The 23,584-nt window shown below is 36.4% G+C and overlaps 3 protein-coding genes and 1 non-coding gene across 5 annotated transcripts; 3 read left to right on the top strand and 1 right to left on the bottom strand.

Moving 5' to 3' along the window:
* Positions 1 to 644: 644 nt before the first annotated feature.
* On the bottom strand, positions 645 to 1,633 carry LOC145222376 (uncharacterized). Its single transcript, XM_080088482.1, has 5 exons — positions 1,495 to 1,633; positions 1,253 to 1,415; positions 1,006 to 1,157; positions 861 to 947; positions 645 to 787 (listed from the first exon to the last, which is right to left on the bottom strand). Exons 1-5 carry the CDS (start codon positions 1,631 to 1,633, stop codon positions 645 to 647), a joined length of 684 nt encoding a protein of 227 aa, XP_079944608.1.
* A 3,874-nt stretch (positions 1,634 to 5,507) lies between these two features.
* LOC145225057 (uncharacterized) lies at positions 5,508 to 9,545 on the top strand. The gene is made up of 3 exons (XM_080091698.1): positions 5,508 to 6,792; positions 7,664 to 7,856; positions 8,280 to 9,545. Exons 1-3 carry the CDS (start codon positions 6,577 to 6,579, stop codon positions 8,705 to 8,707), a joined length of 837 nt encoding a protein of 278 aa, XP_079947824.1. The 5' UTR covers positions 5,508 to 6,576; the 3' UTR covers positions 8,708 to 9,545.
* A 1,651-nt stretch (positions 9,546 to 11,196) lies between these two features.
* On the top strand, positions 11,197 to 22,712 carry LOC145225043 (signal recognition particle subunit SRP72-like). Of its 2 annotated transcripts, none has more exons than XM_080091686.1 (16): positions 11,197 to 11,267; positions 12,269 to 12,392; positions 12,540 to 12,660; positions 13,312 to 13,452; positions 14,063 to 14,250; positions 14,530 to 14,668; positions 15,261 to 15,392; positions 17,077 to 17,205; positions 17,745 to 17,843; positions 18,345 to 18,503; positions 19,272 to 19,375; positions 19,842 to 19,919; positions 20,330 to 20,503; positions 20,835 to 20,951; positions 21,617 to 21,706; positions 22,275 to 22,712. In XM_080091686.1, exons 1-16 carry the CDS (start codon positions 11,240 to 11,242, stop codon positions 22,447 to 22,449), a joined length of 1,998 nt encoding a protein of 665 aa, XP_079947812.1. In that variant the 5' UTR covers positions 11,197 to 11,239; the 3' UTR covers positions 22,450 to 22,712. The 2 variants fall into 2 exon arrangements, with proteins under 2 accessions (XP_079947812.1, XP_079947811.1); XM_080091685.1 differs by lacking the exon at positions 11,197 to 11,267 and adding an exon at positions 11,673 to 11,872.
* On the top strand, positions 14,877 to 14,950 carry Trnas-gga (transfer RNA serine (anticodon GGA)). The gene has a single exon. It is a non-coding gene; the product is annotated as a tRNA-Ser (tRNA).
* Positions 22,713 to 23,584: the final 872 nt, after the last annotated feature.

The following is a 23,584-nucleotide window of genomic DNA, read 5'->3' as shown; positions in this document are numbered from 1 at the left end:
TATTATGGCTTCTCGTTTTCGTATTTTTCATCGCCCCTTGCTGGTAAAACCTAGTACTGCAGACAAAATAATAAAAGCATGTACTGTCCTACATAATTTTTTGCGTCGCAAAGTTTCTCTTTGCTATGTAGAACCTAATACGGCTGACTTTGAAGACAGAAATGGAAACCTCCATTTTGGGCAATGGAGATCAGAAAATGCCTCTGCAACAAACTTTTGCCCTCTGCAACGCATTGGTCGCAGATCTTCATGTCAAGCAACAGATGTAAGAGATTTTTATGCTGACTATTTTGTCAGTGAAAATGGTTCTGTGCCCTGGCAATCCAACAGAATTGTTTAAGATGTTGTCGCTAATTTATGGCATACCTATCTCCCTTTTGTATGTGTGCATGTCATGGCATTACACAATAAAAATATATTTTATTTATTTGGAGAACGAACAGGGAACTGATAAATAAAAGAACAAGAAAGTAGAAAAGAAAGAACTTGAATGCAACTATAAAGGCAGACATGCACCTAAAATTGTAGAACATCATAACAAACAACTATTGAAGTATAGGTATTATTAGTTTTACAGTGCACAGATATTAAAAGAAGCATACTTTGACAAATCATTACAAATTTACTTGAAACAGTCAGCAGTGTTATTCAGTGTTGTTTCCATATCGTGCTTCATGCACCAATTTGATTATTTCGATGTGAAGCTTTGATCGTTTAGCTGGTGATATTTGTTTTGCTTCCAATGCCATACTTGCAAAAAACAAATCTTCAGAATCTCCGGTTGCATCTGCAAACAACATTTTTAGATAACAAGAATAATAAAGTCTAAACTAAATGGTTTACATTATGTAAAAACTTACCAGAAGAGCTTTTTAATTCAGCCAGGATCTTGTCTATCATGTTGTCACTACCACTTTTTGTTTTCTGTTTTTTTGGCTTGTGTGATGCTGCAAGATTAAAATTAGTTCAGATTTGCTAAAAAAATACTAGTAGTAGTTGTACAACCTTCAGGTGTGTGGGAAGCACTTGAGTCAACTACAGACTGAGCCGAAGACCATGTTGACTCAATCTGGCTTTGTTCAGTTGTATCAATTACATCGGGTTGAGTGAAGTCTATTTCAACTATATCAACTTCACTGCCTAAATTTGATTGTGTCCTGTAAAAAAGATATGACTATTTTTTAATCACAGTTTTATTGTTGTGAACAGAAGTAGCAAGTATTGCTACAAAAAGTGTGAAATAAAACCTTACCGTCTTGGTTGAATAAATGGCTCAATAAAAGACATAGGCTTAAGTAAGTTCCATTCCTGATGCAATGCAGCTGCTGCCCCAGATCTTGTAAGATTTGCATTTTTAGCCTTTTCCCTTGAATATTTATCGCGCAATGCCTTCCATCTTCTTTTGCATGTTTCAGCTAAAACATGGTTTACTTGTCACAGATTGTATTTTGCAAACCTACTAATAATTACCCACATATTAGGAAACTTACATACCATCTGAATGCAGCTGCTCACCAACTTCTTTCCAAGTGGCCTCACGCAGCCTTTTGTCTCTGTATGATTGTAGCTTGCAGTTGTAAATATTAGCATATTTCTCCACCTCAATTATTAACAGATCATCAGAAACATTCATAATTATATTTCATAGAGGGCGGTAAGCTGTGTGAAAGCACAAAACTCAAACTTAAGCAACGTTAGTACTTAAAATTAAGGCAAATGCCCCAATATTTCTATATTTATGCTAAATAAAGCAGCCTTTTCACATTTAAACCCATACACAGCGAATATACAAACCGTCATACGCAGGTTCAAGCTGCTTGATACGCAGAGAAACGCTCGGTAGGCGATCGCTCGCTCATTTCTGCGAGACTTGAGCGGCTGAAATCAGTCAAGCGCGTCACAAGACAAATAAAATAAAACAAACAAAGCTACGCAGGTTTAAGCGCGCGCGCTACGCATAGTGTAAACGGGCCTTAACTCCCCATGCCCTTCAGTTAAGGCCCGTTTACACTGTGCGTATCGCGCTCGCTCAAACCTGCGTAAGTTTGTTTGTTTCATTTTTTCTGTCTGGTTTCGCGCTTGACTGATTTCGGGCGCTCAAGTCTCGTAGAAATGAGCGAGCGATCGCCTGCCGAGCGTTTTTCTGCGTATCAAACTGCTTGAACCTGCGCAGACGGTTTGTGTTATCGCTGTGTACGGGTTTCTGATTTGAAAAAGCTGGTTCATTTGCCGAAAATAAATGATGACACGCTATTTGCCTTCAATTTAAGTATTTATTACAGGGGTCTCCAACCCAAAGTTTGTCCTGGGCCAATTTTCGAACTGCTTTGAAGCCGCGGGCCATATGCACCCTTAGATGTCAAAACGCTTTTAAAGATCTTGCTACTGCACCCTACACCACTCTATCATTCTTGGCCAGATCTTTCCAAACCAAAGTCTCTGGTTCTTTACTGGTTGACGGCGCTATTTTCGTCGACCTCCAAGAGGTTGTCTTTACAATCTTACTTGCGTGTTTAAGGCTTGTTTATTTCACCACAAGTAACAATGAAAGCAATTGTTTGCGCATAATTCATATCTTGGTTTTGTCCGTGATGTCACAAACCGCTCTTAGATCATTGATATGTGTTACCAAGCAAATCATATTAAGGTGAAATGAATCCTAAAAGCTGTAGTGGCAAATCTGAAAATTACTTTAAGCAGCTTAAAACTTCGTTTTTCTAAGGTGTTTGATTGGCTTTAGCATTGAATTTATCTTGGACCGCGAGTCCAATTTGTTTCTTAAGAAAATTAAATGGTTTGGAAACTACTATCCTAGGCTTTTGAAACAATTTATGCGGCCCACTCAAGTATCAATAAAATGTTGGTTCGCCTTCATAAACGTAAATGTTCCTTATCCATAAGCTAAACCTATACAGCAGTGGTCGGCAACCTTTTTGGCGACGCGTGCCAATTTACTTGTTATTTCCATGTGTTAATGACCTCGCGTGCCAACGTTTTTCTAAATAATAATGGTTCGTGCCAGCTGATATCAATAATAAAGAGGAAGCAGAGTGTTTTGTGCATGCAAGCTTGAATTTTAACACAATGGAATGAAAAAACTAAAAACAAGCAGTGAAACAGGTTTAATTGTTACTTCAATATTAACACGCAAATCGGTTGGCGTGCCATAAAAAGTGCCAGGGGTTGCCGACCCCTGCTATACAGTAAACACAAAAAACTTAACGGATTCTGAAGTTTACGCTTTGATGATCAGACTAAGTTCGCATTGTTTCATCACAATTATGCATCACAAACGTTGAAGTTTTAACGTAGTGTTATATGGGTGTGAGTTAAAGTTTCATTACTTTTCTTTTGTTAAACACTCGACGGATGAATAAATCAAAAACAGTTGGTCATATGACGCGGCGGGCCACGGAAAATTGCCTCGCGGGCCGCGTGTTGGAGACCCCTGATTTATTACATGGTTATGATTGCATGTTGTGTTTTATTGTGTTTAAATATTGTAATTAATTGCATTTAAAATGTACATTTACCCTAGCACAGCGGGCTACATGTTACAGAAACATGAAAGTGAGATAAATATGCCACCAATCAATACAACAACATCCAGAACAATCCTGTATGATTACCAAGATGCAAAATCATGTTTACTAACAAAATATAATTTAATTTAGATTGATACAAAGCTTTTTCGATCTAAAATAGGTAACAATACATTTTTGTGGTGATTTATGGTCATCGACATTTGCTGCGAGCTAAAAAATACGTCTAGTGTATTATTTAGTAAGCTTAGGTACGCACCGATAATCGCAGTGTAAACGGAAGGGGTCGCAAGGTAAGGTTAGGTTAGGCGCCGCTAAGCATAGTGTAAACCAGTGGTTCTTAACCTTTTTGGTGTGGTTTCCCACTAAAGTAAATCACCAAGTCCGAATTTCCCACTCTGTTATTTTATAATCATGTTTTGTGTCCAACAAAAAATGATTCTTTAATCAAAATAATTTTGTGAAGCGATTTGGTCGGCACCTTAAAGGTATACTGAAATCTTATTTAGTGATTTCGTGGGTAAGTAAAATTGTGTGGGATTTTGAAAAATCTCATGTGCTTGCAACAGTCATTTATCGCACCACAATCAACAGACCAAATGCATTTATTCGCAAACAATAACAAAGTCATTGATGCTTTTAGTAATGTCTGTGACGTAACAAACGATTTTTGGATTTTTATGCGCCTTGTAAAACTAGGTGAAGTTAATCTTACATGTTGTTGCGGAAAATATTGTATTAAATTAACTTTCAATGGTTGATTTCAACCCACGGGCCCGAGTTTGGTGACTTCTGACTCACATAATTTCCCTCTAAAAACATTAAATTTCCCACTAGTGGGAAATTTCCCACCGGTTAAGAACCACTGAACTAATCAGATTTACTTCCTTGGATATTCGAGTAAAACTTAAAACAATTTCCCACTTCCAGACCAGAAAGAATTTCCCACTGCATGGATATTCAGTAATTTCCCACTGGTGGGAAATTTCCCAGCGGTTAAGAACCAGTGGAGTACACATGGAACAACAAACCCAACTTCAAATTACCCACTTGAAATCCTCAAATTCCCCACTAGTGGGTAATTACCCACCGGTTAAGAACCACTGGTGTAAACGGACCTTTACTGTTGCGTACTAAAAAGTCACTGACTTATAATGCCTTTAATAAATAAATAAAAATGCGATTTAATAAATAAAAACCACCCATTAAACAAGTATCGTAAAAAAATCAAGAAAATTTTTAAAAAAAGACCCCATTGTTTTTTATTATCCAAATAAAAATTGTAAAACAAACCACAACACATTTTATGGCAACACTTATTTTTAGGAAACTATCTAAATTGAAACTTAAACCAAAGACTAGATAGTAGACGTTACGTCCTAAATTTTGAATTTAGTTGTTATTTAAATAATTCAAGACCGAAAGAACATAAAAAAAAACAATGTATTAAGTCACCATGAAGCAGTAACCAACGAAGCGAAACAAGGACACGCATGACTGGCGCTGAAAAGGTCGCCTCGAGGCTTCAAATACGATCACAGTTATAATAAAGATTACATTTCAGTTTAGTTATACTAACTAACGGAAAACACTAGAACTTTATTATTAAGGCAGCATATATAATAAACCAAAACAAGAATGCCTACTGTGACAGCAACAGTTGAGAAGAAAAACAAAGCCTTAAGTGTGCAGGTGGTAAAACGAATTAAGACTATTAGTTATTGTAAACAAAGGCACTAGTTTAAGGCAGACTTATCATGCAGGACTAAAAAACGTTTATTGTTCTACATTAAAAAAACGTTTTGGCCGTAAAACCAAACAAAATGGACTGATTTTTTTCGTGAAGCAATAAAGTTTTTATTTCCTGCCCGCCACCCGCAATTTGTAGGTGTTCTCCTTCTTCGTGCTGTTTCCTGGCAATCTCTCTTTTGGATAACAGTTCACTGCGGTTTAAAGCAGCTGCCAGCACATATTTTGCCGATAGAATAGTGGAAGCGTCAGTCAAAACGCTTTAGGGATTAATAATTAATTCATTCTTGTGGGGTGACCGGCTTGAAGCGATGGATAAAAGGTCAGTGCAAAGTGGTTTATTCACTTTACTACACTGACACAGTCGAGTACACTTCAGTAGTTGGTTGTCGCCAGTCAGCTTACAACTGTGCCAATTTAAAGGTAGCCCTTGCCGTCTGTCCGTCAGCATTACCAGTGCGTAGTTCCGACAGAAGTTACCAGTTGGTGAATAAAAGGACTGTTTTAGGCTCAATGGACGATTGACATGAAAACAAAGATCTTTGCAGTTTGTTATTTAACAGCAGTTGTAAACAAATGCAGGCAATGCTTACAACTTCCTGTGTTGGTGCGTATGGATGTCAACTAGGACATTCAAATGTCGATTTCATGCTACAGAGAAGAGATGTAATAATTGTTGTATGAACCATAGTATTCAAAGGGTGTTGACAACATGTTTAATATTTAACACTGAATGGCGGTTAACCAGCTATTTCCGCCTTATTCGATGATTTTTTTAATTCATTATGTGCAGTTTGTTCTCTGTTTAAACCGGACATTCAAGGCAAACCACTGTCGCCAAATCGTGTTATTAGTCAGCTGGTTTCTACGAAAGCTCAAACAATGCGTGGCGTACTTGCAGGTAAAAGTGAAAAGTTATGCCCTGCGTACAGCGTTATAAGGTGCGCTGGGCCACACTCAACTCGTGCTGTTAGTAGTTTGGAATGGATTGTGGTGTCACAAGAGTAGGCCTACTCAGCGCGCCGATATCAGTTACCTCGCACCACAACATATACAAGGTCTACACACGTTGTAGTGATTGTAAGTGTCGCACTACTGTGTTTAAAATTGAGCAACGTTACTGAGCTACTGTAAGTTAGTGTAAAGTGCATTCAAAACTGATTTTTGACATTTTGAACGAGTCCAATTCTTTACTTGTACCTAATAATAGCCAAGGTGTTTTAAACTTTGCAGTTAATATAAATTAGGAAAAAAAAGAGTACCTAATGTCCTGATCTTGTATGTAATGGGAGAAAAACTGTGGATGCGGATGGGTTGGTTTCGACTGGTTTTAATCGGTGTCGGCCTCGCAGCAGTTGGGCTGACCTCCTGGGAATATTTGAATATTCTCGTGCTTGTCCGGTTTATCTACTTCCTCTGCACCGGATTTAGCGTTTTTGAAGCGTTAAACATCAACGTTTTTCCTGAAACTTTGCAGACAAAAATCGACGCCAACAAGCAGGTATAATTTTTGCCAACGATTTTTAGGTCTAGACACGTACTTTATTGCCCAATAAAAAAATCTAATTTAATGCATAAAGGGTAAATGTGAGTAATTTCAAATGTTGAAAGACTCATACATAAAGGAAAGTTTAGGGACAAAACTGCGCCTAACCACATGTAGAAATGTTTTAGTTAACTCAGCGTTTTAAACTCGTCTTGGTAAACCGTTCTTATCCCCTTGCTGCAATTTATCAGCCATTTCCTGTGATACAAAACTCGTGACGTTGTAAATGAAATGGGAGCTTTATCCGGTAATCACTGCTCTCTTAACAACGTTCTAACGTAAGGCAGCTATTTCCGGCTTGGTCAGATACGCTACTGTGGATACGAATCTCTAAGTCTTTGATGTTATTTGCCGTTGATATTTCCTGGGAATAGTTTAACAATTTTTCGTGCGTTATTGCAATGATTTAAAAATTACATTCGATAAAAACGTTTAATTTAGAACGTTGATGGTGATTATTGTAACATTTTTATGTTGCAAATTACGAAAAAGTTTCGTAAACAATAAAAATAAAATCTATTTTAGGCTATATTCCGATAGACGTTTTCGCAATTTAAAACACTTTTTTGTTCTTAAAAAAGGTCTCATTTATAAAACGACTAGGTGGATTTTTAACATAGGCGTAAACGTTATTTTAACACCAAATTTCTGATAAAAACACGTTTTTACTCGGTTGCCTGAGAAACTAAAAAAAGTTTTTAAGGATTCGGAAACGTAGGCTAATTTTGTCGAGAACGCCTTGGGGATTTCCTAGGATGGAACACCAGCATCAGTTGAAAAAACTTGTATTAATTTCGTTTGACTAACCCCTTCGTTTCTTTTCCAGATCTTGGTTGTTAAATCTCACCTGTACGTTTTCATCCTGTGCCTGTTAGCTAGCATTATTCAGGCAATATTCATTTTCCCGTACAACGAAAATCCTGCTGACTATGTTTCAACTATATGGGGTTTTATTTTGTCGCTTTTGTATCTAATCAATGTTTGGAGAGTGTTTAAAGACGGTTCAGTTCAAGCTGCAGGCAAGTATAGACTATAGCTTACCCACGCTTTGTTCATGTGTTGACCGCATGGTACAATGTGGTGTTTATTTAAGTTGATTAAAAAAGTAAAAAGTTGTATTAGTGCCCACTTAGAAAAAAGTCAACCCAAACCAGACACGAAAGTTGTTAAAAATCTGGAAAAAATAATGCAATGTTTTATTGAAACTTCGGCCTGAATCCGACCCTACAAGCCCTGTCCGACATAGGCCTACATCTATGTGCCGTTAAATATTAAATTAAAAAAAAACCTAAAACGCTCGTACTTGAACCATGTACCTTTGCCTACACATACTGACCGCTTAACCCTTCGCTATTGTTACATTTCTCAATTACAGAATATAGAACGGCATTTACTAAAAATGTATTGTCCTCATAAAAACCTCTTATTTCTTTATTTTTTAGACATTCTACGCAACCGTAGTTTTATTGCAAAACTACCACCCTGTTTATTTGGAGCTGTAACATTTTCCATACTGGAGTTATCCGGCTACCCGTGCTATTATCCTTACGACAATTGCAACTTCTCGTTTTTGTGGGTTCACTATGCATTTATCTTGATCTGGATGGTCAGCATGACAGGGTTATACCTCGTTTTGACGAATTCGAGACTCTGTTGCACAGCTTTTGCGCATTGCATTTTGACAGCAATGCAGTTTGTAGCTACTCTTGTCGTGTGTAGGTTTCTTTCCGCCCAAGTTAAGGAATTGGATCCGAATTTTCCAGATGGAAAGTTGAGCCAAATTGCCTCAGTTTTTGGATATATAACCTTGTTCTTTTATTTCGTCGAATTCGTTGTGCTTTGCGCATGTCGTAAAATGGAATCAAAATAATATTTATAACTTATTTAGAGTTTCGGTTATACTTTAATTAAACCTTTTCTTAGAGTAGGTTACCTAAAACTACCATTCAGACACGAAACATTTCGGAAAACATAAAGACAAAGAAAAAATGACTTGAGACCTAATTTGTTAAGCTTCTTTGTTCTGAAAAAAAACTTGTCTGTCGTGTAAGATTTACTCTTGTGTGTGTATATAAACGCGAATAGGCATATATGCAACTATATCTACCCAGCACGTTGTTTCAGATCGTGATATACCTTTATTTTTAGGAAAAAATGGCGCTTTTCTGATTTTGCACAGTTCGTACTTTTTCTAACTTTTTGCTCCCTAAGCTTCAAAATGTTTTGTCTGTTCGCAGTTTTATTTTTGTTTTTTGTTGTCATTTTATTGATTATGTCTTACTTCATTTGTCACAACATTATTCATACAAGTGCATATAGTCATGTATTTTTTAGCTTTGAAACGTCAAAGTCTTTTGTTACAGCGAGAATTAATTGTTCCGCTTGGCTGATTTAAGTTCTCCTTTATTCGTGACGTATTGAAATATTCATCCGCGACAGAGCATGTGCTTTGAACGCCACGTTTTTGTGAGCTGCGTTAGTTGCTAGGTTTGCAGTCAATTTAAGTGAATTTATCCTAATTTCTTGTGTCTACTTGTTTATAGTGAAACTGTAAATGTTAAAAGCAATAGCTAAAATGCTGAATTGTCAGTTGTGGAACCTCTAGCCGCGTGCTAGTAAAGCCCTGGTTACCCAACAGTTGGTATGTTTTATGTTCTTATTTGATTTGTATTTAACTTGTGTCAAAGTGTATTAAAACCGTAACTGGACTTATTACGAGTAATCTGGAAGTAATTTAATGTAAGATATGACCGATTAATGTAGATTTAATTTGAAACCTAGTGTGTACTGTTGAAACTGATTAATTTGTGATGGTCGCTATGACGTCATAATGTGTACGTATGGCTTATGTGTGTTATTTATGGTTACAGAAAAACCGTTGCCGTTGCTATTGACGTTGTCGTCTTGATTTATTCGTCAGCGTTGCCTTTTATCGCCAAAAAAGAACATTCGTTGCAAATGCAAGAGTGGGTCGTCTTGGAGGACAGGCTGTAGGACGGGCGCGTTTTACAAAAGGGTTATCTAGTGTGACGAACGGCGCAGGGCCAGGCTGCGCACCTAGCGGTCGTTACATCTTTTTTCTTGTAACGTATTTTTGTTTACAGGGCAATATACTAAACATGTTAGCTAAGATGCCTTGAAATAAACCTCAAAAGGAGGAGCCAGAATGTCTAGTGTTGTAGATATATACATATATCAAAACCTCTGTTTTAAAACCCCAAACTTTACCCATGTGATTTTTTACCAAAATAACAGCTAAATTAATATTATGTTCTGTCTTGCTTTTTCTAAAAGTGAAAATTGAAAGATTGGGCCTAGGCTACTACCCGTTTCTTCTTTCTCTTTATGCCCTACCGCATTTACTCGATTGTAAGCCGCGGCTTACATTGTTTCTTAGCTGCCGTTTGTGCGGTTTATAATCGAGGGCGGCTTATATTTTAATTTTATACCGAAATTGTTTTTACACTCCAACATTTTAAATTATTTGGGGTTCAAAACATGTATCCATGTACAGATTATACGTCAACATAGGCTACGTTCTGTTGGGTACAGTTATCAACGTAACTAACAGATATGGGCAAATAGTCATACCATATAACAACTGAAAGATGTATTAAGAAACAATCGTATCTAAAATTCCAGCGTGCGGCTTACATTATTTTTTTAACACCTCAACATGCGGCTTACAATCGAGTAAATACGGTATATTATTTCATTTGCCTCTGCCATCCGTTTGTTTATACTTCTTACCGTTTCATTTCGCTGCCTCTTCCAAACACTTCTTTGTCTCTACAATTAAGCTTCCGTTTCTCTTTCTTGTTTATTGTTTTTTTCCACCTACTTTACTTGATTGCTTCCTTGTTGTTTCTGATTGCGCCCGGAATTAGGATAGCGCCGGCGGCACATTTACACCCACAAACATAGTCTCATAGCATGCAAACAAATACCATGTACAAATTGTTCAGTTAATAAAAGAATTAAAGAAGCAACAAATATATTAACACACCCACCTTGGCACAAAAAATCTAAGTTGCAACGAACGAAAATTGAATCTTTCCTACCTTGGAATTACGATGCAACCATTTCTTTTTGTTAACCTGGCACCCAGTATCTATGGCAAAGTATTTCACCCAATATCCATGGCAAAGTAGTTTGTTATGTTCTGATTTCTATAAACGTTACTGGTGCAAAGAGGAACAACACTGTCACCAAAAAAGAGAAACCAGATAGTTATATTTTGCATCAGCGATTCCAAAGGCTGGTGCTTTCTACTGCAATGTTTACGGCTACACAATTAAATAGAAATTTTATTGTTCCTTTTTCAATGGTAGAGTATCTTTTGTAATTTCAAAATATTGCATAAACTTTCAAACACGTGTAGGTTACTACTTCAGTGTTGCCTATGCTTTCAATTACAGCCCATTTTAAAGGTAAGCACTTACAGAGGTGTGAATTTGAAAATTAGTGAAATGACTTTAAAATCCAGGTAATATCAAATACTTTTGGGTGTGTATGTCATATACGAAAGGTTCCTGTTTTAATTTCCCACCTTGTATGTAAGCTATGGGTTGATTTGGGGCACATCACAAAATAGAAATTTCCTGAGCAGTGAGAATGCCATGGTCCATAATACGGCAAATTTTGAATTAATAAAGGTTGCTGTACATAAAAATAGCTAATGCAGGTATTATTATGAAGTTTTCGTTAATAAATACAAATTTCAAAAATGTTGCTGATAAACTACCCAAAAAAATAAAAAATGCGAACATTTGGATTTCGAGACAAAGCGTTGTGCGCTAGCTTCTCTCTGGTTAATGCTTATCAACGTGGTGCAAGTGAAGCGTAACTCTTAAGTCTTAACTCTATTGAACTGAATTGTGTTAGAATTAGGTTGTTACTTCGCTTTTTTCATGTTAGAAGAGCAATTATATTGAAAATATGGCTGCTACGCCGAATTTAACGGCCCTATATGGCGAGCTGAACAAGTTTATTCACGTATCTGATTACAAACAAGCTTTAAAAGCTGCAAACAAAAGTAAGTATATTCGCATTAGAATTGTCACTGATTTTAAACCGGATTTAGAGAAGATGCTTTTCCTTTTTTTTAAATATCAACAATATACTTTGTGTTCATCTGTTAACAAAATTTAATATTTACATAATAAACTGTTAATAAATGTGTCACATATAACTTCAATTTCAAACAAATACATATGTTTTAAGCTATAAAAGCGTTAATATTTAATTTAACTCAACCAATACTTGCAATACTACAAAATCAAATCAGCAACATAAAAAACAGATTTGTGAATTTTTCATCATTTTGGTCACAATTATTGCTTAAAAAACATGACTATTTTTGTGGTAGTTACTTTGATATTTCTGCAATCTTCTGTTTGAATAGTAATAATTGTTTAAATTGCTTTTCTAGTAATTCACACAAAAGAGGGCAAAGAAGATGTGGAAGCTATGCACTGCAAAGTTGTGTGTATGATTCAAATGAGTCACTTTGCCGATGCCCTCAAATTTATTGAAACTACTCCTGAAATACAAGAGTAAATACCTCAAATTTGTGCATTTGTCTTTCCCGAAATCAAAAAAACATAAAAAAATCCTATAACATTAGCAGTAATTTTTGTTGTCTATAAAAGGACATGTTTTTTTCTTTATTTTAAGAATTAATTCAACTATTTTTTGTTTAGGCTTTTGATATTTGAGAAGGCTTACTGTCAGTATCGTTTGCTGAAAACTGATGAAGCACTCGAAACACTGAAATATGTCAAGAATCCTGACATTCGAACTCTTGAACTTAAAGCCCAAGTGGTAAGTGCTAATAAAATGTTGATGTTGCAAAAAGCCTAATTAGTTGGTAGTTGATGAAAAGTTAGAAAAGCCAAATGTTATCGACAAATACCGAAAATCCGGTGACAAGCCAGTAACATGAGACCACACGAGGTCAGGTGAAGAATGGAAATGATTTAATGAACAACATTATTCCTGTTAATCCGCACCGGACCCACTGTGCGCGTCGCATTCACTGAGTATTCGACAACATAGTCGCGTTCTGGCCTCAGCTGCTTGATTGATGGCATGTTTAATCTGTTTTGTGCTATTAACTAAAATCACAAAAAACTTTTTTTTCATAAATTTCAGGTTTAAGAAATTATGATCCCTGTCAATTTAATAGCATAATATGTTACATTACAATGGCATAATCCATTTTCACACTTTCAGTTTATTGGCATTTGTTAATAAGTTTGTCGAGGTAATCGCAAAATCCTGTTAATTGCGGAAATGCTTCGCAAATTGATTGTGCAATTAACCAGATTCGTCTTTATTTGTATACCAGTTTCTCTTATTTCATGCTTTTGTTGTTTAAGTTGAAAACCTGATTTATGTGTAACAAGATGCATATGTCAGAATAAAAAAATAATAATACATTTCTGTTGCTAAATTATGTCATTTTTTTTTCAGCTGTACAAGTTGGGAAATTATCAAGAGTCGTTGAAAATCTACAAGCAACTGATGAAGGAATGCACTGATGACTACGAAGAGGAAAGGATGACTAATTTATCTGCTGTGCATGCTGCTTTATCTGCATTTGAAAATGTTGAGGTAAATCCATGTGTTTCTGTAAGCTTACAATTTAAACTCAGTCCTGGCTGTTGATTTACAAATCCTATACAAATATCAATGTTTAGTTTATCTGTTGCAATTTACCACTTTCATGACAGCATGACCATCACGATTTTTCAAACTTAATATACTACACAAAAGGGATATATATACCTATTATCTGTGCCAAAATGTACCATATTATGGATTATTATTGGTGTCTACCTAGTTTTGTTATCAGACAGCCAATAAATGACCTGTTTGTAACTATTTTAATTTTGCTTGACGCAATTGTGTTTCTACATTTGTCATTAACAATCCACTGATCAGTATCAAGTCACATCGACGTCAAAAGCTTTGATGCTCTGATGTGGCTTTCCTAGTTCTATTTCTGTTACATAAAATACTGCAATTCACGCAATTATGCAATGACTGCTTTTCACATAAATTTTTTCATGTAGTAACTGATTTGTGAACAAAATGTATTGGTGAAACTCTCGACAAATGATTGGTATTGTGCTTTCAAATTTGGCCAATTTTGCATTCTGCATAATATGCAGAAAATACACAGTTTCAAATAAATAAACTCACCTTCTGTATTCAATTTTAGACAGAGATTGGCTTCAAAGTTGAATCATATGAGCAGCTGTACAATAAAGCGTGCTGGCTTCTGGGCAGAAATCGCGTAGAGGAAGCACAGAAAATTTTGGAAGATGCTGAAACTGCCTGTCGGGAGGTTTTTGCGGATGATCCTGATATGACGGAAGAAGATGTGGAAGCTGAGGTCTCTGTTATCAAGTGAGTTGGAATCGAGTTTGTGATTTTTATCAAAGTTTATGAAAGAGAGAATAAATCATTTCTGGCCGTAGTTTGAAGCAAAGAATGTTATGTGTATTAAAAACATTCATTTTGCAAATGGGTAAAGGTTTTGTAAAAATTTTGAGTTTATTTTGCAAAAATGTTGTACTATAGGCAAAATTTTGATAACTGTGTAACATTTTGGTTTTAAGGATTTAAACAAATTTTTGTACATTTTGGTGAGGGATTTAGACACAAAATCATTTTTAATTCTTTCAGAGTGCAGCTTGCCTATGCTATGCAGCTGCAGGGAAAACTGGATGAGGCGTTAGTCATTTACAACCAAGTGATTCGATCAAGGCCAACTGATTTGGGACTAGTGGCTGTTGCTTCCAACAACATAATCAGTATCAACAAGGTACACATGAGTGAAACAAAATGGCTATTTAGTTTTGTACCAACCCCATAACCCCACACAAATTTACTTGTTATGTCAAAACAGAAATGGTTTAGCATGCCAACATTTTGCATTTACTGTTAGTTTGTACCACCCAATTTATACCATGTGCAGCATACGAGGCAGGCAACGGTGCTTGTGATTCGACTTTCGGCGGATTCTCCACTGGGCCTGTGTAGCTCAGTTGGTAGAGCGCGAGTCCCGGAAAGACTCCTGTCGTGGGTTCGAATCCCACCGCAGGCTAGATTTTTCTAGCCTACGCCTTGCCATATGGTGGTGAATGCTTGGTGACCGGCTGATTCGGTATAGCGCCTTCAATGGGCCTGGCGTACTGTGACCAATTTATACCAGGGATTTAGCCTGGGATAATGAAACTATTATATGTAACTCGCAAATCGTTTGACAGGCCATGATAAAATCATGTAACATGTCAACCAATATTTATGCGACTGTCGAAGTAAAAAGGTAGTATTTTGTAAGTTTTATAGGTAGCAAATATACCCATTTACTACAGAATATCAATAACCTAAACATAAACATAACAATTCAACAGGACCAGAATGTGTTCGACTCCCGCAAAAAGATGAAAGCTACAGTTGCTGCTGGTGTTGAAAACAAACTTGTTCCTGTCCAGCGCAAGAAGATCGACTTCAATCGAGCATTATTGTTCATGTATTCAAACCAGGTAACAAGTTATGCTGTGAATAAATTCACCAACCAACACATCAGTAGTACTCGGTGCCGAGCATTGCTATTTATTATGCTCGGTGCTTGGCCGAGCAGTTGCACAAACAGACTCGAACATAAACTTTGCATATTCATGCCCTACTGACATACGAAACTAGTGTTCGAAATCATATCCAAGAACAAAATGACTGGTTTTTAAAATGCAGTAGATCAGGGGTGGGCAACCTGCGGCCCTTGAATGCGAATGTTACTTGTAGTTAAGCATATTTGGTACGCAACAATGTAAAATCACCATTTGTTATACACAGGTGCGGCCCGCGATCTAATTTTAGCTATTGTATTTTGACCCCCAGTAACAAAGGTTGCACACCCCTGCATTAGATGGTAAAAAAACGCATACTTCTGGGGCTTGTACACTTTTGGCGACGTAAGGGGCCTTGGAAAGCTACAAAACTAATAATTATGGGTCCCCTTCCCTGAAGGGGACACATATTGATTTTACTCAAAATGTTTGTGTTTTTTTTCTTTCATTTTTCTTCTCCCCAAAGTTTGTCCGACTCGTTTTTCCATCAAATCCTTGATGGATTTGGATGAAATTTACACAGATGGTAGATGTAGTTATGTAGATGTGCATCCCACTTTGTTTTTGTTCATAACCCCAGTATTTACCCCGCTAGCCCCCTAAGATGGGTATTTTTCCCCGAAGTTTGTCCGACTCGTTTTTCCATCAAATGTTTGATGGATTTGGCTGAAATTTACACAGATGGTAGATGTAGTTATGTAGATGTGCACCCCACTTTGTTTTTGTTGATAATCCCAGTATTTACCCCGCTAGCCCCCTAAAATGGGTATTTTCCCCCGAAGTTTGTCCGACTTGTTTTTCTATCAAATGTTTGATGGATTCGGCTGAAATTTACACAGATGGTAGATGTAGTTATGTAGATGTGCATCCCACTTTCTTTTTGTTGATAACCCCAGTATTTACCCCGCTAGCCCCCTAAAATGTTTTTTTCCCCGAAGTTTGTCTGACTCGTTTTGCCATCAAATGCTTGATGGATTTGGCTGAAACTTATACAGATGGTAGATATAGTTATGTAGATGTGCATCCCACTTTGTTTGTCCGGATAACCCTAGTATTTACCCCACTAGCCCGCGAAAAGGGGTGAGTTTGTAAACAATGTCAGAATTGGCTAAAATTTGGATAGCTTGTAAAGTATGCCAATTATCGTTATTGCGCCATTGCAGTTCGGGGGTTGTTAACAGCCCTTTGACGTCAGAAACATTAACAGTTGTTGCTCAAAACACCTCTAGTGGTTGAAATTTTAAACGTTGGCAGATTGGACTGAAATTTTGCAGTACTATTGATTGAGTCATTGTGGTTTCCTTCTTTTAAGTTTGTGTGTGTTGAACCTCAATTAGTTATCCTACTTACTCATTGTTATCTATTGAAATGCATTATCTACAACTTTGCATCATGGGGGACCCATGGGTTTTTGCTTGCAGAAACAACCAAGGTTATGAAAGACGATGGCTAATATAGGACCCAATATAAATAAGTGTAGGAAATATATTAATGTTTCAAAATATGCTATAGTGTATGTGCAAGGGCAATATGTGCTAAACCACCCTTGTAGTTTTGTGACAAGTTATCTTAACTACAATGCTGCTTTATCTTCTTCTAGTGGGAAGCATGTCGCAAGCTTTTAAAGATGATGCAGCGTGAATATCAGGATAGCGATATTCCATGTCTCATTCAGGCAGCTCAGTTATGCCGTGAGAAGAATGCTAACAAAGCAATCGAATACTTGAAGGTAAGTACTGCTGAAGGGGTAACAACTTTTTGCAATGTTTAATTGTGGTTATGGGTAAACTGAACCTAAAGTTTGCTATTTTCTTTAACTTTTTTTTCTTGCCATGCAATCTGTACTTATGATTTAGGGTGGTTTAAATACATTATAGGCTGATATGTTTTAAAGCCTTTTAAAGAATCAAATATAAACAAGGAGTTTAAAAAAAATTACTTACTTTCTGACTGAAGGAAAGGCATTTCGGTCAGTGATAAAACCAGTCCAAGGTTTTTCTGCTTGTTTTTTGTTATTACAGCTGTTTTAAAATTTTCTGATGTTTTAAGTAACAGAGTTAATAATTAAAATGCCTGTCAGATTGCTTTTGTGTGCTATCTTGCTATTAAATAAATTATCCAAAGCATTGTTTCACTTCCAGCACATTTACATATTTTGCTAAGCTAGTTTTCAAGTTTGTGGCCAGTTATTGTACATTTTCGTGAACTAAAGACCCAGTGCTGTTGTTTTAACCTAAAAAAAGCTACATTACTGTTTGTTTGTTGCAGAGTTACATTACAGAGCACAGTGACCCAGATTTGTCTCCGAAATTCGATTTCACGAACATCAAACTTGCACTGATTCAACTTTTACTCGGCCAGGGAGAGGTTTGTAATATGTTGTCATAAAATTGACATTTGTTCACTAAATTTCGAACATAAGAAGCACTTTCAGTTTAAAACACTTTATTTGTCATTTTTTATTCTAACTTTACTTGAAAAAGTAAATAAGCTTTTGCAACCAGGCCTAATATATATATATATTGTTTAGCAATTTATATTATAAACAACTGACATTTTAAAAACCATACCAAATGCCCTTATCAGGATAATGGCATATCTTGAATGATAAAGTGATAAGAGCAAGAAAAGGGCACAAAAATGAAGCGATAACAAGCTAACTTTACTGGATTTGTGTAAAGTTACTGAACTTGACTCAAATGACTCTGACTCCATCAAAAAAAACAAAGCCTTATTGCTGCATTTTCCCAATTCACCAGTTGTATCCATATCTGATTTGTAACTTAACTTTTGTAGGAACTCAATGAGAAATCATGTTAAAGCATTCCTATTTTTCGGAGGTTGCTTCTTATTGTGTTGTTTTTTCAGCTGCAACAAGCATGTGATCAAATCGAATCTCTTGGGGAAATGTGTTTTACCCCAGGAATGGTTTCATGTCTGGTTGCCCTGCACAATGCCCAAGCTCATGATGCACAAAATGCGATCAGTGTTTTCACACGGGCAATTGAATGGCACAAATCAAACAAGGTATTGAGTAGACAATATGTATTTGTTCGGTTTGGTCCTAGAATATAAATTCATAACCGGGATCAAGCCTGAAGCATTTATGCAGGCCAGCAATCATGGCACCTGACATGTGCAGCATACAAGGCAGACAACGGTGCTTGTGATTCGATATTTGGCGGCTTTACCACTGAGCCTGTGTAACTCAGTTGGTAGAGCACGAGTCCCAAAAGGCTCCTGTTGTGGGTTCTAATCCCACCGCAGGGTTGATTTTTCTAGCCTACCCCTTGCCATGTGGGAGTGTTTGGTGACCAGCTGATTTAATCTGTCGCCTTCAATAAGCCGAGGGGAACTATGAATTGTTTCAGAGAATTATTTACAAAGCCTTTTTGGGTTTATTAAAAACTTAACAAATACTCAGTCCTCTCAACATCAGCCCTTGATCTTGCCGCATTGTCAGGTTGCTAAAAACATGCACTTATGCATTGCCCAGAAAATATCTTCTTAGAAAAGAAAAAAAAATGCTTGCTAGCACCGCATTAAAATAGTTTAGCCAGCTATACATCATTTGAAATCCCATAGAGAGGTCCAAACAGCCTATAATTACTGGTTCCAAGGTTTTATATAAGCCAGGAATTGCTTGTTAGGGTAAAACGGGTTGTTGAGTATTGTAGCAACTTATCATTTTCCATACTATTGATTAGTTACAAATTTACTCCCATACTAGATTGGTTAATAATAGGATTTCTGGTTATTGTATTGATTGGTTTTTAATTTGCTTCTTTTATGCAGAGCTCGCAAGCAACGCTGACAAACCTGATGTGGGAATGTTCTCAATTCTGTCTCGATCATCACAAACCGAAGGATGCTGCTGAAGTTCTAGAAGCTATTCTAAGGTGTGTAACCAGTAATTCAAACATATGTGTAACAACAACATATACATCAGAGTCTGATGATCAGACAGTGGTGGGATTCAAATTTTTTTTTAGCCGGTTCTATCACAAAAGTCATATTTTTCAGCTGGTTCTGTTACAAAAAGTCCATTGACAGTAACCAGTAATGCTAACCGGTTCGCTGATGTCATAACATTTCGTGAGATGGTTCTATGGAACCGGTGCGAACCGGCTGAATCCCACCACTGGCATCAGACCATTCAATGAAAGATTATTTTTAAAAGGCACTTTGTCGCAAGTAAATGCAGTATTGGTTGCAAAAAGAGTAAGTAACTGAAAGTCTAAATTGGTAAGCAATCACAAAATTAGTGCAACATTGAATGTTTTGTTAATAAAAACCTTATCCATGTTTTAACAATTGGGTCGGGAGTTTTGTAAAGCAAATTAATAAACAGTTATTGTATTTCAGGATTGACCCAAAGAATGTGAAGGTTCTGGCCAAGTTGATTTATTCTTATTCTCAATTCAACACTTCCAAGGCACATCAGTATCCTTTAAACAACACATACATTTTTCCTAGTTGGTCTTGCAGCGCTGAATGTAGCCTGTCAATGTCATACTTACAGTTATTTAAAAGTTACAGAACTGTTGAAAAACATGTCCTTTCTAACGTATGCAAGGCAAATATTTCATACCTGTTTACCTCATTAAAATCCTATTTTCCACATAAACATCTCTTGGTAAGCATATTTACGCTTTCACAAAAGTAAAGTGTTTAGATTAAATCCCCGCTTTATGGCCCTAAGACAACAAATTTGGCAATGTAGTTTAAAAGATTGAGCCCCTGTGCTTTAGTGAAAAGGGTTCACATTTTCTCCATTGTTGTAGAACTGAGTCTTAAGTATATTTCTTTTTTGTTTCCACTGTTGTTTTTCCTTCATGTAACTCTGACTTAAGACTGAGTGACGATCTCCCGTCGTTAGCCGAGCTGTCAGTCACTGTTGATGTGGATGAACTGGAGCGGAACGCAAGTCGATTGGCTCCTCGTTATGTGAAGAAACAAAAAGAGAAAAAAGAAGCAAATGAATCGGCCCCAACTCAAACCAAAACTGGAGTTGTGTCCGAAGGAAGGTAAACAACTTTGCATGTCATTCAAAACATATTGTAATTTAAACAGCACAATCCAAAGAGATTTATGCCAAGTTGTGGCATCGAACAGAATAGGTAGGGCATGGGTTGTTGGTTACTCCCAACAAACTGGAGTGTCGTTAGATGGCTACACTAGCCAACACTGCCTATCTCTTGTCACCAGCTGCACTGATGACACCTTACCGGTTGAAACAAAAATCTGTCTTTTGCATAAAACATTTTTAATTTCAGCTTTGAATTGAATATTTTTATTATCTAATTGCTCAACAAAAAAGATGCAGTGACAATCTTTTAACTGACCAATGTGTTGTAGTACAAACGTTGACCTAAAGAAAATCAAAAAGAAGAAAAAGAAAAAGAATCCCGCCCCGAAAAACTTTATAGCAGGTTACACTGCAGATCCAGAACGCTGGCTTCCACTACGAGAAAGGTACAGATCTTTTGTTGCTTTAATGCTGTGCTCTTCAACCTTTTCCCTTTCATACTCCCCTTATCATGGATGCTATAATCTCATGTACCCATGTGTTTGATGTAACAACTGACATTTTGGCCAGTTTACAGACCTGAAATACAAATTTGAATTAATATTTTTCAAGAGAACCAAACTGTTCTGAAGTGTTGATAACTAATGCCATCACAAGCACACTGCAAATTACTTACTTCATACATTTTTAGAACTCCTATGCACTTATGTAACTGTTCTGGTACACCAGGGCTGAACACTTCTTTATAGCACTATGTTATGTTGTTTTCTAAAAATTGCCATTCTAACAAGTTTAGCAATTTACCAACTTAAAGTGCGTATTTTGTTAATTGCTACAATTTTCAATACTTTGCTATTGTACTGGACATATTTTTGTGCTTTAATATGCAGTAAACCCCAGTTAGGCCAGATTCCGTAAACCTAGATCTTTTCACAATGCAGACAAAACTTGTGGTACAAATAATGTGGGAAGGCTTTAACTAATCGACATCTGTTAATCTGGATCTTTGCCTAATCCTGACAATATTTAATCCAACTGGGTCAGGATTAAGTAAGGTTTACTGCAGTTTGCATTCTTTAAAACAGCAATTCCAAAATCCATCTGTTTGTAGATCCTACTATAAGGGAAGAAGAAAGGATCGCCGCAAGGGAGGAGTTGGAAAAGGAACGCAAGGATCTCATTTTGGAAGCTCGGATAATTAGTAAGAACAGTGATATTGTAGTTTGGCCACTTGGTGACACTAAAGAGTTATTTTTTTCCATTTTTTTAGTTTCATGTTTCAACATGTATTTCGTGAAGGCTATGTTCATAATATAAGACATTTTACAACAGGGTTCCACAAATAGTTGATCATAACCCAAATGGATTGATAGGCTGTCTACTAGGGGTACAAAAACAAGTTTAAAAAACAAAAGTATTAACTGGACACAATTAATTGCAGAGTATTAGCCGACCTTTTTAATACAAATCCTTATGGGCAATAGTTATCAACTTGGGCACCAGTCCCTTTTAAATCATAAACTGACATTATTTTTTACAAATTATGACAAAAACTTACCAAAAATGCCCAAGTAAAAACTAAGTGCTGGCTGAAGTTGCATAAACCGTATGTTTCACTGCTGATGACAAAAGTTTTGTCGAAACATAAACAATAAAATAGATTTGCGTTCTACAACTTTAATAGCAATTTTGTTCCAAGTTAATTTACTAATTATGTCATACCAATCATGTTGATTTATTTCATATAATGCTGGATCTTTATTTTTCAGTGATATGTCACATAAGCCAGCGTCTGCCACAGCACAAGCCCCTAATTCCCCGAAACCTGGCTCTGATGCATCTGGAAGCCAGGGAAATACCCCAATAAGCTCACCCAAACCAACCCAAGTTAGGGGTAAAAAACCCATCAACAAAAAGAAGAAAAAGGGCAAGGGAGGCTGGTAATGGTTTCAAAAATATTTGTCACAACGCTGCTTTAAAAGATATTTGCTGCAAAACTGGGTAAAAGAATTATCTTTCTTGTCGATTTCCTGCTAAAAATTTGTTTTGTTCACATTTGGGTGGTGGAAATGATTTTGTGGGATTATTTTTTGCAATTTTCAACACTTGGGAGTGAATGTTCGCTTTCAAGACTTTGGAAAGTGTTTATTGTTGTCCATATATCGGTTTTGCGTGTGATTCGTTGCAATAAAAGAAAATGCTGGTAATGTATGATACTGTTTTTTTTAGTCGTAGCACAATGCCTATTCAGGCCCAAAATGAAAGTGCAATCTTGTGTGATTACATCCAAGAATATGAAGCAGTGGTTTCCAACCTTTATCGACAAATCACTCACTCAACATTTTCATTGCTTCCAAATAGATTACATAGTAGATGCTAAACCATACAAAGATCATTTAAAATTAGATATTTTTTAACTTCACAGGTTATATTTCCAGAGCTAGTATCTATTTACAAACCAAATGCACAAAATAATGTAAATTTCCGGTTGAAAATCTCTGCTGTAATCTCTATTTAAAGTTACACGAGCAATATCACTCACTATGTTGTAAAAATCATGATCACAAAACTAACTTACAGTGAATATGCTTAGTAAATTGATTCACACTGTTTAAAGAAATCTCTGTGGTAAAAAGAGAGGTCACCAGGCCAAAGGTTGCTACAGGTTAGTTTTTCCATGTGTTTAGTAGCCAGTGAGCCTTGGAGTAGCTATATAATGTACTACAGAAACATTACAACATGTTACAAGCAAATCACTATGTGTATGGGTGATTTTATTAAATTCTAGGTTGCTATTAAAGTTGTTTAAAAAGAGATTATCTAGAATAGTTGCCAATACATCATGATTGGTGAACTTTCCGTGTTGGCATGTTTTGCCAGACAGAAATTGTTATAAGTAATGTAATTTGTACCCATGTAACCCATTACTTGAGGTAAAATTATTCAATTACATCCCTTTGGCCAAGTTTCCCCTAATAAGTCATGGTAATTGTTGCTGACACACCTACAAAAACATGTAAGACTTAATAGCCCAATCCATGACCCAATTATTTCCACAGTTAGTTTGATTTGAAGTTGT

Source organism: Phallusia mammillata, chromosome 4 (genome assembly GCF_965637545.1).
Source record: "Phallusia mammillata chromosome 4, kaPhaMamm4.hap1.1, whole genome shotgun sequence".
NCBI classification, from domain to species: Eukaryota; Metazoa; Chordata; class Ascidiacea; order Phlebobranchia; family Ascidiidae; genus Phallusia; species Phallusia mammillata.
Note: the sequence above shows the minus strand (reverse complement) of the source record. Positions and strands in the feature narration are given on the sequence as shown.

Coding starts and splice junctions, on each gene's coding strand:
- LOC145225043 (XM_080091685.1), top strand. CDS start 11,776: ATGGCTGCTACGCCGAATTTAACGGCCCTATATGGCGAGCTGAACAAG. Junction 14,251..14,529: donor GCTGAGGTCTCTGTTATCAA/GTGAGTTGGAAT, acceptor TAATTCTTTCAG/AGTGCAGCTTGCCTATGCTA. Junction 20,952..21,616: donor TGGCTTCCACTACGAGAAAG/GTACAGATCTTT, acceptor ATCTGTTTGTAG/ATCCTACTATAAGGGAAGAA.
- LOC145225057 (XM_080091698.1), top strand. CDS start 6,577: ATGGGAGAAAAACTGTGGATGCGGATGGGTTGGTTTCGACTGGTTTTA. Junction 6,793..7,663: donor AAATCGACGCCAACAAGCAG/GTATAATTTTTG, acceptor TTTCTTTTCCAG/ATCTTGGTTGTTAAATCTCA. Junction 7,857..8,279: donor CGGTTCAGTTCAAGCTGCAG/GCAAGTATAGAC, acceptor TTTATTTTTTAG/ACATTCTACGCAACCGTAGT.
- LOC145222376 (XM_080088482.1), bottom strand. CDS start 1,633: ATGAATGTTTCTGATGATCTGTTAATAATTGAGGTGGAGAAATATGCT. Junction 1,416..1,494: donor TGAGCAGCTGCATTCAGATG/GTATGTAAGTTT, acceptor ACCATGTTTTAG/CTGAAACATGCAAAAGAAGA. Junction 1,158..1,252: donor CCATTTATTCAACCAAGACG/GTAAGGTTTTAT, acceptor TCTTTTTTACAG/GACACAATCAAATTTAGGCA.